The following is a 15,435-nucleotide window of genomic DNA, read 5'->3' on the forward strand; positions in this document are numbered from 1 at the left end:
CGAACGCCTCTTGTTAATTTTCTCGGCCTTTTTTCCCAAATACGTTCTCCTAATTTATGTATCTCATCCTTTAAAATTAATCAACAACATGCCTTTACAGTCCCAAAAAATTGTGGCCATGATTTTTTTGGAAGATTGGTTCGTCTTCAAGGGTTTCTTACCCCATGCGAAATAACTGTAATCATTTTTTTTAGTAAAATGTGAAGGACAAGCTTCAGCAAACACAAAAACCATCCATAATTTTTCAAAGATTACTCCTCAAATGTATCAAAACTAATGGGCAGTGGGGCTTGAAATTTTACACACATACTGCGGGGACCCTCTAGTCTTTTATGAGTTGTACAAATTTCCCGACGAGCAATCGCAAATATATCAAGCCGAGAATATATTTGGCGCCTACCTCGTACATCTGATAAACTATTACGAGGTCACATGGTGATTTTAAGATTTAAATTTATGTTATGTATTTCTGCATTTAAGTAGGTCTGGAAATTATTACCACGCCTTTTGATTAATCTTCTTAGCTACAAAGGGTTTTTCTCTTTTATTCTGCCTTAACGTCGCCAGAAAGTTTGCTTTTATTAATCAGATTCCTACGGTCTAAATATTTATCAACTCATATTTTTTATCAACATCATATTAAATATGTTAATTTAAAGCCATGTTTTTACTCTTAAAGTTAACTATTCGCCTTTAGATTAGTTTTAAAATTTAGATTTAAAATTACAAATTATACATATATGCAACCAAGAATACACAACGTACACAGATGTTAGCGCCTTTCAATACTACCAATATTTTATTGGACTTGTCCACCAATATCAAGCATCAAAATCACCAACATCTTTAAAATATTTTCTTTATTTTGTACAGAGAAATTTGAAACAATATTACAACAACAATATTTAATTACATTTATTATTTTCCATAAAAAATGCATTTTTTTATCCTGAAAAATTAACTTTTTTCAGTAAAAAATTAGTGACATCTATGCAACTGATTGAAAACTTCCAACTTGTCGTCAGATTTATGAACTGTCAAAAATAACTAACCTCACCTAAATTAATAGTAATAATACCAATTTAAATCAAAGTTAATCCAAGGTTATCACAGTTCTTCGTCGAGAACGGGCACTTTTTTGCATATGAAGTAAAGTACCATCCACACACAAAAACTGCGATATTATTCCCGACTTAGAAAATTCAAACCGGCATTTGAAATGACCAAAAAAATTAAGGTAAACCACTGTTAAATATTTCAATTTCCACTTAAATTTTATTAAGTTGTCTATTTATAGATCGGCATTATCGGAGGCTCGGGTTTAGATAACCCCGACATTTTAAAAAACGCCACAATCAAAGAAGTCACTACTCCGTTTGGAAACCCATCGGACTTCCTAACTGTGGGCGAAATCGAGGGTGTGGAATGCGTCCTGTTGCCCCGGCATGGTCGTAAGCATAACATAATGCCTGGAAAAGTCAATTATAGAGCCAACATATGGGCACTTAAAGACCAAGGGTGTACTCATATTATTGCAGCAACTGCTACTGGTTCATTGCAGGAGCATATGAAACCTGGAAATGTAGTTATTTTAGATAATTTTATAGACAGGTGAATATTAATTATAAAATTGAAAGTAAATAGTTTTTGTGTTAATGTGTAGAACACAACAACGCAAGCAAACTTTCTATGATGGAGAGAAAAACCATCCTTTTGGAATATGTCATTTGCCAATGGAACCAGCGTTTAATGAGAGAACCAGACAAATTATTATTGAGACAGCGGAACAGCTAAAAATTGACGTCCATAAAACAGGAACTGTGGTAACTATTGAAGGGCCACGATTTTCAAGTAAGGCTGAAAGTCATATGTTTCGGCAGTGGGGAGGGCATCTAATTAACATGACCACAGTTCCTGAGGTAATTTACCTTGTTTAACATTTGTTGTACATTTGTAGAGGCTTTAGATTGACAGTAGTACTAACTATGTATTTTTAAGCCAAAAGTGATCAAAACTATTCACACTTTTTTGCGTCAATTTCAACATATTATTAAGTTCAGATTTTATTGTTTATGAATATCATAAGATGTAAATTACAATAAATTTAACAGACATTTCTTTTCAGGTTGTTTTGGCTAAAGAAGCTGGTATTTGTTATGCAGCTATTGCTCTAATAACGGATTATGACTGCTGGAGAGAAAATAAAGATGAGCATGTAACAGTTTTCGATGTTCTGGCCACTTTTAAGAAAAATGTTGCTAAAGTTACCACACTTATTAAAGCCATAGTGCCTAATATAGCCAAAGAAGATTGGGATCAAACTATACAAGAGCTTAAGGTTGTTTTATTGTTAACTCTGACGTTTTGCTAAACTGTTTTTCTTTTTGTTTAGGATGTCGTCAAAAACAGCGTCATGGTGTAGCATTTCCAGTGAACGGATGTTTCTCAAAGAGGATAGTGTGAAGTTACAACAAATGTGTTACTTTTGCCAGTTTATTACTTTATTTCAGAACATTTGTTTAAGTTTCTACATTGCATTTACGTTACGTTATTACTTGGTTTTCTTAATAGAATATTTACAAAAACTGAGTTTTATTGAAATGCGAAAATGTATCAATGAATCCGTTCTTAATTCTGACTTACTGAGCGTAAGCAAAGGAAGTAATGTAATGGAGTCCTCGGCGGACTCTACTTTCTCGTTTTCTCGACCTTACATGACCCCTAGAGTACAAAGTATAAATAAGCCTCACGTTTCCGTCTGTCTGTCTCTCCGTCTGCCGTCCCGATTTTTATTAGACACAATCTCCGAAAGTACTCGGCCGATATAGTTGTCAAATTTTGTATTTATATTAGGAATGTCATATATGTAGATGGTAAAACGCTAAATAAAATTTGTTTAATCATCCGCACCAATAATGTGATGACGTTACTTCAAAATGGGTTTTAAATTCGATGAAATAACAGTCATACACATGTAGTTTATGATTCCCTATAGTTTTTACCCAAATCGTCCAGATGTTTGGAAAAAATCAAAATTATAAAACAACATTTTGTAATTTATCATTCCTTTCATATTTTTTGGATTTGCGTCTACAGGGTGACTCAAATAAATTAATGAATGCGTGAATTTATTCTATTGATTTAATCAGGAACTACAAAGCCGAATGTATCTGTTTATCAACCCCCAAAAATTGATGACATCATCCCAACGTTTTGCTGAATATATCCTGTCTAAAATGTGCACACTATGATCAGTCTATACTTGTAATTTCTCATTTTATTGATATTTTTTAGATTTGCTTATGCATCAATCAGTCAATTTATTTCTTCTTGCACTAATACACGCTGTGACTACTTTTCTTTTGTGCTGTGACTAGTATTATCCATGTTGATGACGTCGTCACAAATTTTTTAGTGGTCAAATTAAGAACGAGTCAGCCCATTTTTTCGAAAATGTGAATAATAAGCACGCCTTTATATAATAATAATAAAATAAGAATTATAAAAATTATAATATTCAGAACATTTTGTTCGATCGTGGTTTAATTAATACTTTTAGTCCTGTGTTTTGAGAAGACAAACCCATTCACATCAAACTAATTTCTACGTGACATTCTTTCGATGTATAAACATAAATAAACAGTTGAGCGTCAGATTGCTATTACCTAGTGTTGAAGGACAAGGGTTGTTAGAGATGGATTATTTTAAGTTTAACATGGTGACTCATCAGAATCTGACAACGGACTGTCACTCAGTAGCGTAACATGCTCACTTCAGAAAGGAGTGGTTTTTAAATTTATTTTATTAAATCACACACAATAAGACAGGGAAACATAAACTTAAGTAAACTGGTCAACACGCTAGCACGAATGCGAATGAATCTATTAGGCACTAATCTAAACAAGTAGCAGGTACCCATTTCAGGTAGAACAGTTTACTATGACAGAGAAACGATGACGGGCGCCTCTGAGGGTGCTGCTATTCGAAAATACTAGTTATGGTGTTAGTGAGATGGAGTGAGCTGCACTGATGAGATACAACAAGATCGAAACTGCAGTCTACAGCTTCACAACGGGTTGTCTAGGGTTCGGTGTGATTAAACACTTTGCAAATACTGGATATGTTTCATTGTAGTTCAGGAGCGAGGGAAGTTCTGGCGAAACAACTATCGACCAATTTTTTTACTCTGATACAAATGGACCAGATATTAAACACGTAATAGGTTTTTCACATGTATTACATATGCGGATGCGCATTATTTAAAGTCTTCAAAGATTGCATAAAGACTGAACTGTCAGTTTTTGACTTATTTGACTTGTCTGCAAACTTGAGGACTCCATGTACTTAAACATTGTTTAATAAAATTCCACAGATTTCATTGAATATTAAATAAATTATATTTCGTTACTTAGGTAATTACACTGCCGTGTCAAGCTAAAGAGCACTAAGGGTGTTTTATATAAACTATTAATCTGAACCTATATTCACCAAATTAAATTGACAACATTCAATGCATATATCTAATACTACTATATTGCTAACTCTTCAGAAGAGACAGAAGATGTTGTTGGAAAAAAAATCAAAATTATAAAACAACATTTTCCAATTTAATTTTGAATTTTCTAAACCGAATGCTTTGAAATCTTGCAGATATTTTAAGGTTATACACAGCATAATAAATTTTTAGTCAAAATATACTTGGTTATCCCCTCCAAAAAATTGATGACGTCAGCTCAAAAGTTTGCCAAATAAATCCTATCTAAAATGTACAAAATATGATGAGTCTGTACTTGTAATTTATCATTCCGTTCATATTTTTTGGATTTGGATATACAGGATGACCCAAAAAAATTAATGAATGAGTCAATTTATATTATTGATTTACTCAGGAACTACAAAACCGAATGCTTTGAAATCTTGAAGATATTTTAAAGTTATCATAAGCATGGTAAATTTTTTATCTAAATGTATTTACTCATCCCCCATAACAAATTTATGACGTCACCCCAAAATTTTGCTGAATAAATCCTATCTAAAATGTAGAAAATATGATGAGTCTCGTCTTGTGATTTATCAGTCCATTCATATTTTTTGGATTTACATATGCAGGATGACCCAAAAAAATTAATAAATGCGTAAATGTATTGTATTGATTTAATCATGAACTACAGAACCGAATGTTTTTAAATCTTGCAAATGTGTTAAGGTTATAAAGAGCATAATAAATTGTTAGTCAAAATATATTTGCTTATCCCCTCCAAAAACTGATGACGTCAGCTCAAAAGTTTGCCGAATAAATCCTATCTAAAATATACAAAATATGATGAGTCTGTACTTGTAATTTATCATTTCATTCATGTTTTTTGTAATTGCATATACAGGGTGACTCAAAAAATTTAATGAATGCGTAAATTTATTTTATTGATTTACTCAGGAACTACAAAACCGAATGCTTTGAAACCTACTGCGAAAAAAAAACATAATAGGCATGCAGTCGTCACGTTTCCGACAGCGAGAGAAGTACTGTCTAAACTCTTTAGACCAATTTTTTAAGCACCCTATACATATACTTCCTGGTTGAATAATTGCACACAAAGGCAATGGTAACTAACCTACTCGTTCGTCATTCCCTATAATTTTGATTAGCAGATTTTTTTATATCTTGAGCTCTTAAAAATTCAAAATTGATGTAAACAGACTACAATAAAAAAATAGTTTAGGATACGACGTAGACCGGTCAGGAAACTTCGAATTTTAATTAATCTTTTTTCGAAAACATCACTACCTTTCCTCAAGTCATCTAATGGAGATTTCAAGGAAACTATACATACAAGGAATGAAATTTGTTTAAGAATGTCCGGAATAGCATATAATGTACATAGATTAATTTTTATATCGTTTATCCGGCTTAATTCTATATGAATAGTAATTACATTCACCCTCTTGTTGATAAAAAACAAAGAAAATCATATCTTACGTCGTATCAGTTATAGTGACTAAGTGCAGTGATTAAATTTTTGTATCAATTGAAATAAAATCTACGCGGATATGGGGACATCCTTGCCACAAAGTGGTCGGTCGTAACACGTACCACTATTTTATTAGCGCAAATTTATCTAAATGACTTACTGTATTTGTGCAAAGATAGGAGTTCAGTGATATTAAATAATCGTTTTATGAAAGTGTAAACAAGTGCAAAACTGTTTTATTATTTTTACCAGTTTATTAAAAATCAAAAATGATAATAGTAAGTATTGCTTAAATTAATTTATAGGCAATGAAGTTTCATTCAATTTTAAAAGCAAACACGTTATTTTTCTATGTATGTTATTCAAAACAATTATCTATTATAGTTTTTCACTATTTACGTTTTTCTTTTCAGAATCGAATTTTGAACTCTGCAAACTCCACAAAAATGTTTTTTCTTATTTATCAAATTTCAGTTAGTGTTTGTACAGTACAGGTAAGTCCCATTGCGCTTTTTTTAAACAAAATGATAGCTTTCCTATGCGAGATTTAATAGGTCGATTCTGTAACAATTAGTTAACATTATGTTATTTTAAATTTCTGTTATTAAAATTGCTATGTTATCAGGACGTTAACATAAAACAAGAAATGTCGTATTCTGTAAACCGTTATGTTAGTACCTAAATAACAGATGTGCCATTTGTCCGAAAATGTTATTTTTCGAAATAATGACACCATTTTCATCATCTGTCACTGTCAAACAAATAATTATACACATTTGTTGTCGAATGAGTGTTGCATTATTGGGAAAAATGAGTGCCAAAAACAAGGTTGACAAAAATAAAAGAGAAGGTAGGACGAGTTCGGATCAATATGATCACTACCTCACATTAATGGAAACAGATGAAATCTTTCGCACCGGAACAGTTAATCCCAGCGTAGAAGATGGTTACATCGCTAAAAAATGGGAAAATTTAGTGCAAAAATTGAATTCCTGCGGAACCGGACCAAAATTAGATACCGAGGGCTGGAAAAGGGTAATATATTAATTCATAATGGCATAAACAATGTTTTTGTTGACTATATAAATATTGTAGAGATTCACAAATTGGAAAAATTCTACGCGGGCTAAGTACCGAAGAATTTTAGAAGACAAGAATGGCACTGGGGGTGGAGAAGCGTCGGCATCAGGTCTGACTCCACACGAGGATCGTGGAATAACCGTTTGGGGGAGAGTTGCCATAACAGGAACCCCAAAGGTTCAACTTACTGGTGGTTTGCAGCTGGTTGCCGTTGAGACAGAGCATCAGCAGGAGGAACAGCAGGCGGACTCTGGAGAAATATATTTGGAAAAAGAAATAGCGGCTGCAGAAATTGTCTTAGAAAATGAGACAGAAATGGAAGAAAATGAACCACTGCAAGTTTCAAAGGAAGGTAGAACTAGGCCTTCAACTGCAACCACCTCCAGTAATGGCAGTAGGAAATATCACAGGCAACCGCCTTATATAAGACCCTTTGCAAGACCTCTTCCAATCAGACCCAGTAGAGCAAAACCAACAATGGTCGCTGTGGGCATGAATATGTTGGAAACATTTAAAAGTGAAAAACAAAAAATAGCGGAGGTGGAGAAAGAAAAGCTGAATTTGGAGAAAATTCGATTAAAATTTGAAATTGCAAAATATAAATTTGAAAATCCCAGTTTTGTTTTTGATGAAAATTTCTAGTTGTTGTGATCAGCTTTTCTTTCTCGATCTCTGCTGTTTTTTTTTTCAATATCTGACATTTTGGAAAAGAGTTCTTCGATGTAACATTATGTATATATTAGGATTAAATAAATATTTTGAATAGTTATTATTAATAACCTATTTTCTTTTACAACACCAACCTACTAATTAATAATCACATAAAATTATTTTCTATATACTGATTTCTAGCTTGTTGACCAAGTTGTAGTATGTTATCGCCCAACTGATCGGGAGCAGGTCCTTGTGGTAAGTCATTCTCTTGTTCCTCATTATTTATTGGTATGTCTTCTTCATCCATCTCTAAGCCGGCCCAAATGGCAATGTTATGAAGGACTGCTGCTGCGTAGATAATATAGGCAGCCTTCTCGGGTGTATAATGCAAGACCCTATGTCTTAATAAGCAACGAAAACGTCCTTTTAAAACACCATTAGTCCGCTCAATGACGTTTCTTGTGACTTTGTGTGCATTATTATATGCTTCTTCAGGTGTATTGGGTTGAACCGCGGCAAATGGGGTAAACAGCCAGGGTTCAAGCCCATACCCACTATCACCAATTAGTCGCGATGCGACATCTCCCCTTTGGAATCTTTCGCGGAGGTGGGTTCGAATATTGGATAATCTCCATATAGCCGCATCGTGTACAGACCCTGGATATCGGGCATCACATCCTAAAATCCTGCAGTTCGAATCACAAATAAGCATCACATTGATGCTGTGATATGACTTTCTATTAATGTACACGTGCGGTGGATGATCTTGATCTGTAGTTGCTGGTGCCACAATCGCGACGTGGGTGCCATCGATACAGCCGATGACACCACGAAAATGTGTTTTTTCATAAAATTTTTGTTTAGTAGATATTATCGCTTCTGCGGTCGTTGGGAACTGGATCCAGACAGGCATTAAAATTTCACTAATTAGGCGACAAATTTGAGTCATGGCCCTGCTGACCGATGGTTGACTCATGGCAATAGAAGAAGACATTCCTACGCAGTGTTGGTATGAGCCATGGCCTAAGAAGTTCAATGTGGCTAAAATTTTTAAGTATCCCGGAATACCACTGGCACGTAGATTTGCCAGATGAGGTTGCAACCTCTCTAGTAAGAAACGGGTCAGATTTTTGCTAAAACGGAAAGACTTTCTAAATTCCTTCTCTGTTAAACTTTCAAAGGGATTTTGATTGTCGCGAAGTTCCCTCCTTCGAATTCTCATTCTGTTCCTATAATACATGTATTGTTATATTTTTAGTAATACTGTGATATGAAAGACTTACCGTTGAATTTCGTCTTCTAATAATAAATAACCGAAGACAGGTAGAAAATCATCCACTTCTGCCATTTTAATTCCTTTTGCCACCGCAGTCAAATTTGTGATATTATTAATTAATAAACGTCAAAATAGGCGCATTATTTTAATAACATTGACTCAAATGTCTCTGTTATTTTACAGAGAATTTTAATAACATAATGTTATTAACATAACAGAAACAAGCCTAGCGAATTGCAATTTATGTTAAATATGTTATTACATAGCAACAACAGAATGTTAGCTGTGTTTACATAGTGATAACAGAATGTTATTAACATAACAAGTTACAGAATCGATCTATTAGTTTATCTGTTGCTTTCATTGTTAGAATGTTAACTCAATCTTTTTAATTTTTTTAGGACAATCTCAATTTTTATAACATTTTTGACACTACGAATCCCGTACCTTCCGTTCAAAACACAGCTAAAACTGAAGACAAAACATACGATGACGCGCTTTACAAATCAGCCTACAGAGACAATACAGAAAGGTTTTTTAAAATGGAAGGGTTAGATAATGAGGGACATTTTGGTCTAGACAGTGTCAAAGTACCCTCTCCACAAAACAGTGCTTTTGGAGACTTTCTGGACACTATGTGTTCTGAAATAAACACAAATGACCATGAGTCGGTTAGACAGGATACATACGATTTCTTCTCGGAAAATAAATGGTATCTACACGGGTTGGTATGAAATTGAAATTTTTGTACACTTGCTAAATTGGAACTTTTAGTGGAATAGGAGCTTTTGGAGTCAGTGCCATTACTTTTATTGTTATGGTTTACCGAAAATGGCGTCAAAAGAAAATTAATTCTGAAAACGGCAATTTCCCGAGTGTGGATAATCAAAATTCTCAAGAAGACAAAATTGTAGTGAATACAGAGGAAAATAAACAAAGCGAAGGTACAGTAAAACAATTTTTGTTAACAAATTGGAGTTGTGATGTGCCGAAATAGCCTTTACATTATTACGATCATTTCTATACTCAAATTACTCCAGTAAATAAAAACAAGTCACAACACTCAGTCGTATAACTTTTGTTTCATTTTTTTCGTTGTTATGCTCACTGACCCAACTTGTATAATAATAGCTGTTTGTCATATTATCAAATTGTAGAAATCCGGAATTATCAAACAAAGGCTTAAAGTTCTTTTATTTTTGTACAAAAATGGATGCACAAAAATTTTTTTTTTGCTAAATTATTGCCGACTGATAGAAAATCAATTTCGAAATGTTGTCTAATATATATTTCTATTTTTAGGAAGACCACAAGCATGCAACACCAACGATACTGTTTTGCTAATTTCTCTTTAGCATACGAATTCCGATTACTGTTGCGGTATTGTGAATTAACAAGAAAATAAATTATTCACCCAAAATAAAACTGAAAACTTTGTTAATGTGGTGGTTTTATGTTTGATTTTTCATTGTTGCATACAATAGAGGTACTGATTTTATCAGAGTATTTACTTATTAAATATTTTAGAAATCTTTGACACAACTTCACTCTGTATGTCATTATAATTCCCAAAAAGATCTAGGCGATACTTTGTACGTTGATTATAATATTAAACTATTACAGTTAATATAATGAGTTTTTGATTTTCATTTGCAATATCGTTTCACTCAGTAGACGGTACGGCAATTATTTTTTTAAGGCTGATTCCTTTTTAGTAGACACTTTTGTATTATGTGTATCTAATAGTAAGTCAGATTTATGTAAAATTAATATGGGTATGAATATTTCAAAAATGTAAGTGCGTAATAGTCCCTCTGTGCCAGAATAAGTGTCCTATTTCTATATTTTGCTAAATATTACATTTATTTTTCAAGATGAAGAGACTTTGTTTAAAATACGGGTGTGGTGACAATGTGGGTCTGGAAATAAAACCAGTTGCCCCAATTTAAAAAAAAGCCTAATTTAACAGAAAAAAACTCGTCAGGGCATCTACCAGTTTCTTCTTGAAGTATGTATAAATGGAAAGATTAAGCGCGGAGCCATGTAATCTGCGGCTATAGGATATTCGGTTTCAACGAAAACTGTCAAATTTGGTATGGAGGACGATTCTAGAAAGTCTCTGTATGTGAATGTTGCATTTATATGGTTCAGAACAACCGAATAAATACGAAAATCTGAGAAAATGTAATTCATTAACATGATAGATAAGGAGGGCAATCTGAAAATCTGTTGTTTTAATTTATTGCACGGAAAGTTCAGTATTATAGCAAAACTTATTACAAGATGTAATGTTTGTTTTAATGATAATAATAATTTTCCATTAAAAAATACACCTTCCCATTGATTTAAAAAAAAATCGAATTTTTTAAAAAGCCGACACTTATTTTGGGACAAATTTATTTCCAAATCGGACATTTAATTTGGGACAGAAGGATTATTATTAAAGTGGTGTTTGTTTTTTTGTCATAAAAAATTACTGTAGTTAAGTATTTGTTTATTTATGTTTATTTATTTATTAAATCTCCATAAAAATATGACAAAACAATATAATATGTATTTTCATTACCTGTTATACTTACATTGGTAGATAGTCAATTTGCAAAAAATATGGTAAAGAAGCCCGTATTAGATTTCAATGTTATGGAGATGTTTGCTGGAAGAAAATGGTGGCATTTTTATTTTTGCCGTGTTATTGTATTCACAAGAAGTTTTCGTGTAAAAAAATAAAGACGAAAAAAATTAGAGTAAACGGATCAGCACCCAGGAAATTTGGGGTTGTAGGGTTTATTTACAAAAGAAAATACTTTTTTCCCTTCTCATCTTTAGACTTGTATATTGAAACAGCAATCTTTCCAAAATTTGCCTGTTTTTAAAATGCATTTTCGGTATTCTTTCATTATCGTTACTGGTACTAGTTATCATAGCAATTTTTGGATAAATCAACCACTGAATCCGCTAAAACTTGGCGCGCATCGGACAAACCTTTCGCAACAAGTTGACGTAAATTGCGTCACATCTGTGGTAGTAGAACGAACTTGAAATTTGACGCTATTAATTTCTTTTGCGTCGCTTGCCTGACGCAAAACTGATTTGCTTGAACGCAAATTAACTTGAGACTGACCCGTCATACTCACCGAGGAGGGTCGTATAAAAATACACAGATAATACGGTGAAATGTGTGGCACCAACCCCTCAAAATCGAGGCACCGTTTACAACTATGTACGCCCCTAGGTTCGAAAGTACCTCTAAACAGAGGCGGAGCAATGTAGTTTATCATCCGTTATGGGGATGAAACAAGCTAGTTTTAGTTTGTTTCAGTGAAAACGTTCTAATATAAGGTAACTACACACAAAAGGAATGGTAACTAGCCTACTCGTTCCGTACGCTGTAGATTAACATTTTTTTTTCTCTCAGGCTATTAAAAATTTAAAACTGGTCAACTGTAAGCATAAACATACTACTATAAAAACACGAATCTATTGTAGAATACTACAAAGACGCAAAGTCCGGTCAGAGAACTCCTAGTTTTAACAAATCTCTTTTCGAAGACATCTCAGAAGACTTTGAGAGACTTTGCTAGAGTCATCAAGTAGACTTCAAAGAAACTAGACATAAACGAAATAAAATTTGTATAATAACGCCCTGAATGGAAGTAAAGCCATATCAACATTGTCGGACTGCCACATTGCAATTTTTGTGTCTGGAGGATTTACTTTAAATTAAACGGTTAAAACTATTTCATTTACACATTATAACGATTGAAAAAGTTACGTTTATTCTATAATATCGTAATATGCACTGCACATGTGTTGTATTAGGGATAGTGGAGGATGCTATCCTCTGTCAAGATAACGCGGACAACTCAAATAAAAAGTAAATTAGAAGTACTTCGACAAGAACAACTGAATTTCTTATATTCCACTCATTCATTTCTTTTTCCTTGACACAAATCCACACCGTAAGCACAACCATATGGAAACTAAGAAAGCATTTTTGGGTACTGTTTGCTCAGTGCATTAATAAATCAGCGTTTTTTGTTTACTAATATATATTTAGCTCTAATTAAAATATTTTTCAGCTGCAGTCGATAATGTTGATATATCGTTCAAATTTCATGGAAAATCTTTAGCAATGGTTAGGATAAAAGAGTAGATCACTAGCAAAATATGTATAAACGCAAATGTGCTTTTACATTTTTTCATTTTGTGAAGAATCTTATCCATTTTTTAGTGTTTATAATGATAAGATAGAAGCCTTATCAAACACCTACTATATTTATTTATTTAAAGTACAATAAACAGAAGCAGGGGCGTAAAACCGATAGGTCTCCATAATAATAATAGTGCGGTATAGATTACATATTAGTGTATTACATATCCGGGTTAGTGGTGAGTTCTGTAATAAAAATGATGTATTTCCCTTTCTTGTTGATAAACCCGATACTACTTTTTTTAAAGCATGTGCAACTTAACAAACCCCCGACTGGAAAAATTAACGAGTTACAGTACCACAGACACACAGACAAAGGGCTCAAAGCTATAATAAGCCTCTTTTTGCGTTGGGGGTTGAAAAGGCAAATAAAAGCATATCTTTAGTGGTCTTAATTATAGTGACTAACTGCAGTGATTAAATTCGTAACAATTGAAATAAAGTCTAAGCGGAAATGGGGACGTCCTTACCACAAAGTCGTCAGTCACACCAGTTTGCACTATTTTATTAGCTACAAGTTTATCTAAATGACTAACCATGCTCAGAATTTTACAATATTAGAGTTCAGTATTGTTAAATAATCTTATTTATTAAACTACTAAGTAACAGTAAACAAGTGTAAAAGTACGTTACCAATTTATTAAAAATCATAATGATAATAGTAAGTAATACTTACAACAATTAATTTTAATTGAATTTTAAAGCAAATGCATTATTGTTTTCTATTTTATTTTATTTTTTTTAGAATCGAATTTTGAACTGTGCAACGTCCAAAATATTTTTATATCTTAGTTATCAAATTTCAGTTAGTGTTTGTACAGTGCAGGTAAGTCCCGCACAGCTTTTTTAAAAAAAAGTGATAGCTTTCCTATGAGAAATTTAGTTTATCTCTTACTTTCGCCGTGAAAATTTTAACTCAGTCGTTTTAAATTTTTTAGGAAAATCTCAATTTTTATGACCTTTTTGATAAAACAATACCTGAAACTTCGCTTCAAAATCCATTTAAGACTGAAGACGTTAACACGCTTTATAAATCAATCTACAGAGACAACACAGCAAGATTTTTTAATATTGAAGACCCTAAATCGCATGAGTTAAAGAATGAGGTACATTTTGGTCTAGACAATACAAAAATACCCTCTCCACAAAACAGTGCTTTTGAAGATCTTATTGACACTATGTGTTCTGAAACAAATACGAATAACCATGAGTCCCATGAGTCCCATGAGTCGATTCGACAGGATGTGTACGATTTCTTGTCGGAAAATAAATGGTATCTACATGGGTTAGTAAAAAAGTGAAATTTTAGTATGTTCGCTAAGTTAGAGCTTTTAGTGGAATAGGAGCTTTTGGAGTCAGTGCCATTACTTTTATTGTCATGGTTTATCGAAAATGGCGTCAAAAGAAAATTAATTCTGAAAACGGCAATTCCTCGAGTGTGGAAGATCAAAATTCTCAAGATGAACGACTTGTAGTCAATACAGTAGAAAATAAACAAGACGAAGGTACAGTAAAAACTTTTTTTTAATTTCTTAACTAAAATTGTATGTTATAAACTGAAGCTGCTAGTGTTGGGATGTATTGTCAAAATAGCCTCTACTTAGGCTTTATATTATTCCGATCATTCTGATGCAGCGTTGTCGAGTTACTCTAGTTTACTTGAAGTCGATTTAGAAAAGATGACTAACATTTATTTCGTTTTTCAGAAAGACCACAAGCAGACAACTCCGACGATACTATTTTGCTAATTTCTGTTTAGCATTCGAATATGTATTGCACAATGCTGTATTGTGATATTGTGATTTAACAAAAAAATATTTTTTCCACCCGAAAGAAAAGAGAATTTTTATTTCTTGATCCTAAAAGACAATCTACTTAAAAATCGATGTTCACTTTTAGATTCACAAGAATCGCTGTTGGGTTTTAGTTTTTTGCTGTATACTTTCTGGGTTCGTTTAACGAATGTATTCTGTAATCACTTGTAAGCAAGAATATCTGGGCAAATATCCTGATTTGCAAATTCAAGAAACATCGGTAGAGGTTCACATTAAAGATGTAATTAAGAGATTTATTCGAATCGATAGTGTCAACAAAAGGAAATTTCCTGGAAGATCTTCAGTTTCTGAGGAAGTTGTTGCTGATTTGAGACGACTCGAGCAGAATTCACAAACATCTTTGACAAGATTGTCTCAGCAGTCAGGAGTTCCTGTTGCAACATAAAATTGAACAATGAGTCCAAAGCATTG

The 15,435-nt window shown here is 33.0% G+C and overlaps 4 protein-coding genes across 5 annotated transcripts; all 4 read left to right on the forward strand.

The window, feature by feature from the left end:
* The first annotated feature begins 1,010 nt into the window (after positions 1-1,010).
* LOC135134053 (S-methyl-5'-thioadenosine phosphorylase) lies at positions 1,011-2,585 on the forward strand. The gene is made up of 5 exons (XM_064062642.1): positions 1,011-1,237; positions 1,298-1,611; positions 1,664-1,919; positions 2,126-2,338; positions 2,393-2,585. The coding sequence occupies exons 1-5, from the start codon at positions 1,220-1,222 to the stop codon at positions 2,420-2,422; spliced, it is 831 nt and encodes a 276-aa protein (XP_063918712.1). The 5' UTR covers positions 1,011-1,219; the 3' UTR covers positions 2,423-2,585.
* Positions 2,586-6,247: 3,662 nt separating this feature from the next.
* On the forward strand, positions 6,248-10,542 carry LOC135134327 (uncharacterized). 2 transcript variants are annotated; one of them, XR_010281285.1, is made up of 6 exons: positions 6,248-6,322; positions 6,383-6,463; positions 9,381-9,703; positions 9,754-9,923; positions 10,282-10,415; positions 10,466-10,542. XR_010281285.1 is itself a non-coding variant. In XM_064062968.1 (5 exons), the coding sequence occupies exons 1-5, from the start codon at positions 6,278-6,280 to the stop codon at positions 10,332-10,334; spliced, it is 672 nt and encodes a 223-aa protein (XP_063919038.1). In that variant the 5' UTR covers positions 6,248-6,277; the 3' UTR covers positions 10,335-10,541. The 2 variants fall into 2 exon arrangements, 1 of the variants encoding a protein (XP_063919038.1); XM_064062968.1 differs by having other exon boundaries at positions 10,282-10,541.
* Positions 6,780-7,691, forward strand: LOC135134609 (uncharacterized). Its single transcript, XM_064063332.1, has 2 exons — positions 6,780-7,004; positions 7,065-7,691. The coding sequence occupies exons 1-2, from the start codon at positions 6,780-6,782 to the stop codon at positions 7,689-7,691; spliced, it is 852 nt and encodes a 283-aa protein (XP_063919402.1).
* A 3,257-nt stretch (positions 10,543-13,799) lies between the features above and the next one.
* LOC135134329 (uncharacterized) lies at positions 13,800-15,013 on the forward strand. Its single transcript, XM_064062969.1, has 5 exons — positions 13,800-13,850; positions 13,935-14,015; positions 14,128-14,474; positions 14,525-14,694; positions 14,896-15,013. The coding sequence occupies exons 1-5, from the start codon at positions 13,842-13,844 to the stop codon at positions 14,946-14,948; spliced, it is 660 nt and encodes a 219-aa protein (XP_063919039.1). The 5' UTR covers positions 13,800-13,841; the 3' UTR covers positions 14,949-15,013.
* Positions 15,014-15,435: the final 422 nt, after the last annotated feature.

The sequence above is a fragment of the Zophobas morio genome, unplaced genomic scaffold, assembly GCF_036711695.1.
Source record: "Zophobas morio isolate AGI-343-1 ecotype UQ-CSIRO unplaced genomic scaffold, CSIRO_AGI_Zmor_V1 ptg000023l, whole genome shotgun sequence".
Classification (NCBI taxonomy): domain Eukaryota; kingdom Metazoa; phylum Arthropoda; class Insecta; order Coleoptera; family Tenebrionidae; genus Zophobas; species Zophobas morio.